We start from the raw sequence: 6,458 nt of genomic DNA, 5'->3' as shown, positions 1-6,458 counted from the left end.
ATTCGCTTCACTAAAACTACACCGCTTTCCAGCAGTGAAGGATGGGGCTGGAAGAGCTCAGAGCAGGCAGTGAAAAGCAAAGGCCAGCTCTGCCACACAGCCCTCCCTCCCGCCCCGCAACCCATCATTAAAATCTCTAGAGCCGAACCTCCAGCGAGGTATCGCCAGAGATGAAGGATGGGCGAGACTTGAAGTACCATCATCCGTGCTCCTCCCCACTGCATTTCTCTGCACAAAATACTTTTGTTGACCTGTAAAGACCTCTACGCTCTGAAGCATGAAGTCTGTGAACAGATCCCTCCGACACATCACAAAACCTTTATTAGTGTTCATCAGTGATACAGATTACAGGAACCAAAGGCAATTAAATAACATTTAAGTTGACCACAGACTCAAGAAATACAAGTTACATTTGGCAAGGCAAACTTCTTAGTACACTGGGTTGCTTGGGTTATTTTTACACCGTGAAAGAGGAATTTCCCTTACAAGGTTCTACATATTCAGGATATCATTATTAATTATTGTGTCTTTCAGACAGCTCCTTTGGCAAGAATTCCCATTTTTTAAGCTTTTATTATACAAAAATAGAACCAATTTTCATTATGTACAAACATTACATTACACAATGTACAGGTTAAAAACACTACAAAAAATGGCAGGCCATGGGTGAACCAAAAGCCAAAACCAAAAAACCCCGATGTAGAAAACATGAAAAAAAAAATTAAATACTGCACATTTCATAAAAATTACATTAACTACAAACAATTTTTTTTTTTTTGTTTGGAAATATCAAACAGTACCGACATGATTGGAAATCTTTCCCAACGACTTCATTTTTTAAGGCACATCTTGCGTATTTACATGTACGACACCGGATCTGGTCAATAACTTAAAGGCTCTCGGGAGTGACCTAGTCGTGTGCGCGCGGGGAACGTGTGTACTGGGGCGGGGAGCGCGTTGGGCTACACTTTCTCAGCCGTGTCAGTCTGGGGGCCCAGGTATCTAGTCGAGGGGGCTGGGTAGAGGGGCACCCCGATCTCCTGAAGGTCAGGGAGCCGTGCGGGGCGCGGCGGGGAGAGGAGTGTGATTGTCCGGTCAAAGTCCCTATGCAGCACTTTCTCATAGACGCTCTGAAGCCCCACCGTTTTGGGCAGCTGAGCTTGATAAAAGTTGTCCCTGCGAAGGGGATCCCTGGGCAAGGACGTGCTCTTGCAGAAGGTGGAGAGGGGTGCCGAAGGGTGGGGAGAGGAGTGCGGGTTGGCTCGGCCGCAGGAAGGGCTCCAGCAGCGGTCTGAGTGGCCGAGGATCTTGCACTCAGCCGTGCATGCCCACAGACCTAAATAGAGAGAGAGGGGAGGAGAAACCTGTTGTTACTGCAGGAATAAATCCACATAATTCATAATCCTCAGAGTTATCAGTCACGGGATGATTCAGTGCACTGACAGGGGGAGTGGGGAAGCAATGCTCTACAGCACAATGAAAAAACGTGCTTGGGAAGGTTTTGTCTTTTTTGCTAGGGACACTCTTCACAATTCAAACTTTAAGGAAGCTTTTCAGGGAGGAAAAAAACACCCCAAATCCTACAGTACTTCCAGCATCTGCTAATTTGTGCTGGGTGCTCTGTGCAGAGAGGAACTAGCGTCTAGCAGCCTGCTGCGGAGAGACGGGCAGTCTGAGTCACATAGCATCGGGCTTCCCCCTCCAGCTGCCCTGCCGAATGACTGTGCCCCGGGGATGGGTCCCTCCGTCCACCTCCCCGTCCACCCATCCATCTGTCCAGAGGGGCCAGCTGGGAGCAGGGTCTGAGCTCTTACCATTCTGCATGTGTGTGATGAGATCTTTCTTCAGGGCATCTCCGCTGATATCCGAGTCACTGTCGTTAAAATCGCTGTCGCCTTTGCCGCTGTCTTTGCCACTGAACTTCTCTGCCTCTCGGCCGGAGATGGTGTTGAATGAGTGCCCCTTCCAAATGGCCACGGCGGGAGCAGGCTCCTTGCTGTAGCTTGGAGCAGCAGTGAAACCCTGCTGGGGTGGGGGGGGGATCAAAGGAGACGTGAGAGAGGGAAGTGGTGAAGGGTTTGAATTTTTTTTTGAATTTTGAAATTTGGAATCAACATCAGAACTGCACCTCTGTGATTCACATCCTGCAAGATGCACCCCCCACCCCACTTCTGCCCCCCTTCCCCACAGTGGGACCTTACCTCCCCACTTGGTCCTCTCAGTCTCTTCTGACCCTCATAGAGGCAAGTGCTGTCGCTGCTGCTCTCAGTGGTGGAGATCTCTTCGGCAGCTGGAGAAGGGTCCGGGCTGGTAAAAGAGGTTTTGCTGGGAAAGGTTCGTCCCTCAAACACGTTCCCTCTCGGGCTGCCCTCCTCCTGCCGGCCCTTCTCCAGGTGGGAGATGTCTATCTGCTCCTTCAAGGAAGCGTTGGCTTTGATCTCGTTCCCCTTTTTGCGCCTACTGCAGGTGGTGGCGATAGTGATTATAGCCACCAGAAGGAGGGTGCAGCTGCCTGCCAGAACGATGATCACGATCAGAGGGATGTCCCACTGCAAAGCTTTTCCTTCCCAGGAGCTGGGCTTGGCTATCTCCTGGATACTGGAAGGAGCAGTGGCAGTCACCAGGAAGTTGACCGTGGCAGTGGTGGCCAGGGGGGGTCTGCCATTGTCTGTCACAGTGAGGATGACCTTGAACAGCTGTCCCAGCTCTTCAGAGAGGTCGCCCCTCAGCACAATGTCCCCGGTACTTGGGTTGATGGAGAAAAGGTCCTGCTGGGGTTCTTCCAAGAAGGCAAAGGTGAGCTCGGCATTGGCCCCATCATCTGCATCTCGAGCTTTGATCTGGGCCACCAGGGAGTCACGGGAGGTCTTGCTAGACACGCCAATTTCCACAGTCCCATTGGTGAGCACCGGGTGGATGATGACGGGAGGGTTGTCATTCTGGTCCACCATCCTCACTTTGACAAGGGTGCTGCTGGAGAGCTGCGGGGAGCCACCATCAGTGGCCTGGATCCTCAGGTCCAGCTGCTTGAGGATCTCATAGTTGAACGTCCTGAGAGCATAGATGGCCCCAGTGGCGGGGTCCACCGAGACATAAGTGGTGATGGGGGCCCCCATGACCTGTGTCTCCAGTAGCCGGTAGGTGACTTTACCATTGTGGCCCAGATCGGGGTCGCGGGCCACCACAGTGGTGATGTAGGCGCCTGGGGGGTTGTTCTCTGGCACAGCCACCTCGTAGAGGGGCTTGGCAAAGAGTGGTGCATTGTCATTCTCATCGCTCACCCGCACTGTGTACTGGCGGACAGTCTTGAAGGGCGGTGAGCCCAGGTCCTCGGCCACCACGGTGAGGTTGTACTCGGGGATGCGCTCACGGTCCAGCGCCGCCGTAGTGACGATCATGTAGCTGTCCTCGTAGGCACGCTGGAGGGCGAAGTGGTCATGGCCGCGGAGGCTGCAGCGCACCTGCCCGTTGGCGCCAGAGTCACGGTCTGAGGCACTGACGAGGGCCACAAAGCTCTCAGTGGCCGCCGCCTCGCTGACATAGGCCACGCCGGCAGCGCTGGCAGCACCACGGAGGGCACTGATGCTGATGCGCGGCGCATTGTCGTTGACGTCGGTGAGGCGCACAACTACGGTGCAGGTGGCAGCACGTGGGCTGGCACCACGGTCCTGGGCACGCACGTCCAGCTCGTAGGTGCGGGTGCGCTCGTAGTCCACGGCGGCCTCCAGTGTGAGGCGGCCCGAGCGTGGGTCGAGGCGGAAGAGCCGCCGTGCCTCGGGGGGCACTTGGCTGCCGAAGGCGTAGACCACCTCGCCGTTGGGGCCCTCGTCGGGGTCGTCGGCATCCAGGTCAAGCAGCAGGGAGCCAGGTGGTGCGTCCTCAGGCAGCTCCACCGTGACCGAGCTCTGGGCGAAGGCAGGGCTGTTGTCGTTGGCGTCGAGGACACGGACGTGCACGGTGGCCGTGCCGGAGCGCGCTGGGCTGCCGCCGTCCTTGGCCACCAGCTCCAGCGTGTAGGAGGGCTGGCGCTCACGGTCCAGCTCCTGGAGCAGCACCAGGTCGGCGCAGCGTGCCCCATCAGCCCGCGTCTGTGCTTCCACACCGAAGTGGCTGTTGAGGGAGACCTGGAAGCTCTGGATGGAGTTGGAGCCCACGTCCTCGTCCACGGCCACCTCTAGCGGGAGGCGGGTGCCGGGCGCGGCGCTCTCCGACACCTCCAGCGTCATCTGGGCACGGGGGAAGTGTGGGGCATTGTCGTTGATGTCGCGCACCTCCAGCTCCACGTGCACCAGGCGGTAGCGCTCCCGCCAGCAGCTCACCACGTCAAAGGCCAGGACGCACTGGGGGGCCTGCCCGCACAACCGCTCCCGGTCCAGCCCCGCGTCGCCGATGCTCAGCTGCCCGTCCTCCTCCCGCACCCGCACCAGCGAGCTGTTGCTGAACTGCCGCATCAGGCGGAAGCTCATCTCCCCCGGCGCCTTCACCGGCATCTCGTCGGCCAGCGTACCGATCACCGTGCCCGGCGCCCCTTCCTCGTCGGTGCGGTACCTCACTGTCTTGCCGCGGGACAGGGTCAGCAGGCAGCCGACGGCCAGCAGCCGCAGGGGGCTCATGGCCCTTTGCGCGGGGCTCAAGCCCGACGGGGCGGTGCGGAGTGAGGAGGCGCGGTGCCCGAGGTGGGATGGGGGAGGGAAACGCGTTTCGGGTGATACGCGGTACCCTGGACACCGCTTCCCACACCGGCCACCGCCGCTTGTGCCCCTCCGTGCCCGCTCCCCGCCTTTCATAGACGGCGGTATGCAAATGAGCGGCCGGCGGAGCCAATGGGAGGCGGCGGGGCGCGGGAGCCCCCCCCTCCCGCCCCGCTCCGGCGGTCCCCGAACCGGGGCGGCTCCGGCAGCCGGCGGGAGTGGGGGCGCGGGGCGCTCGCCTTTGTTTTTTTTTTTTTTAACTCTCCGGGGTTTGGTGTTTTCCCGGTTTTTTTTCCGGCTCTGTTCATTTTCCCCTTTATTTATTTCTTTTTATCTTTTTTTTCTTCCCCCTCCCTGCCCTTTCTCTCGCTCTCCGGAGGCGCGACAGCGGAGCTGGCGCAGGGGAGCGCGGAGTAAAACGCGCGGCGGGGTTTGTTAATTGTGCGGCAGGTCGGGCAGGTGCCGTGGCGTGTCGTGGCGTGTCGCGGCGTGCCGCGTGGGCGCGGGTGGGTGCGCGGGCGCGGAGCGGCGGCGGGCGCGGATTAAGGGGGGTGCGTGGCGGGGGAGTGGGGGGGAGGGGGCGTGTGGGGGATTTGGCGGCATTCAGCTGGTCGCCCGGAGTGGTGTGTTCCTCGCGTGAGAGCCTGTGATCAGCGCCGTAAGTCGCCCTTTCAGGAGGTGTCCCCGCATGCTTTAGTATGCATGTCACCGCCCGGGCTTCTTAAGCCTGGGGCACTAGCAGGCGAGGGGAAGAAAAAAAAAAAAGAGTTCCAAATAGGATTTAGCATAAGCTTGAGGAGATTTGGAAAGGTTTCAAAGATCAGGCTGTATCAAAGGCTTATGAAGCCCTCGTTAGCTGTAGAAATATAATAGCATGGCAGGCTATCCCATTGGAGGAACCAATGTCTGTATTATTTCCCTATGACAGGCTAAAGGGAGAGAAAGTTGAACAGTTTCCACAGAAGAGTTGGACTAAGTTGAATATAATGAGCAAACGCCACATGTATCCATTATGTCCCTCTATTCATTCCCAATCGCTGCCATAACTCTTTGACTAAACGATGATGAGCGCTGAATTACACACAATGCCCTGCTCATATTAAAATACATTTAAGACCTATCCCTCCTGGTGCCCTGTTACGCCTATTCACGGGATTTTCTTTTTTTTGTCCTAATAGGGCCTCTCTGGGAAGCAATACCAGTCTCGTTCCAGAAGAACAAAATAACAGCATGAGGCTGAAACCTGGCACGAACCGGGGGGAACGAAACCATCTGCCCCGCAAGGCACCGAGGGAGGGAGGCCCCGCACGGAGCCCCGAGCCGCCTCCCGGCCCCGCCGCGCCTGGGCGGCCATTTGGGGGGGCGGCCATTTGGGGGGCGGCCATTTAGGGGGCGGCCATTTGGGCGAGCGGCCATTTGAGGGGGCGGCCATTTGGGGGGCGGCCGCTAGCCCCGGCCCGCAGCGGGGGGACCCGGCGGGGAGGGAGGCAGGGGGTCCTGACCGGCGCCCGGCTCTCCGGGGAACTGCGTGCCCATCCTTCCCTCCCCTCTTCCTTCCCACTTTTCCTTCCTCCTTTTCTTCCTTCCTTCTTTGCTTCCTTCTTCCTTCCCTCCTTCCCTCTCGCTTTTCCTTCCTCCTTTCCCTTTCCCTTTCCCTTTCCCTCTTCCCTTCCCTTTCCTTCCTCCTTCCCTATTCCTTCCTTCCTTCCTCTTTCATCTTTCCCTCTTTCCTTTCATCTTTCTTTTCCTCCTTCATCTCCCTCTTTT

General features: G+C 57.7%; 1 protein-coding gene across 2 annotated transcripts; it reads right to left on the bottom strand.

The window, feature by feature from the left end:
* Positions 1 to 299: 299 nt before the first annotated feature.
* On the bottom strand, positions 300 to 4,613 carry PCDH8 (protocadherin 8). Of its 2 annotated transcripts, none has more exons than XM_086741682.1 (3): positions 2,202 to 4,613; positions 1,815 to 2,025; positions 300 to 1,336 (listed from the first exon to the last, which is right to left on the bottom strand). In XM_086741682.1, exons 1-3 carry the CDS (start codon positions 4,611 to 4,613, stop codon positions 963 to 965), a joined length of 2,997 nt encoding a protein of 998 aa, XP_086597808.1. In that variant the 3' UTR covers positions 300 to 962. The 2 variants fall into 2 exon arrangements, with proteins under 2 accessions (XP_086597808.1, XP_010126678.2); XM_010128376.2 differs by having other exon boundaries at positions 1,815 to 2,022.
* Positions 4,614 to 6,458: the final 1,845 nt, after the last annotated feature.

Source organism: Chlamydotis macqueenii, chromosome 1 (assembly GCF_036417535.1).
Source record: "Chlamydotis macqueenii isolate bChlMac1 chromosome 1, bChlMac1.mat, whole genome shotgun sequence".
In the NCBI taxonomy this organism is placed as follows: domain Eukaryota; kingdom Metazoa; phylum Chordata; class Aves; order Otidiformes; family Otididae; genus Chlamydotis; species Chlamydotis macqueenii.
Note: the sequence above shows the minus strand (reverse complement) of the source record. Positions and strands in the feature narration are given on the sequence as shown.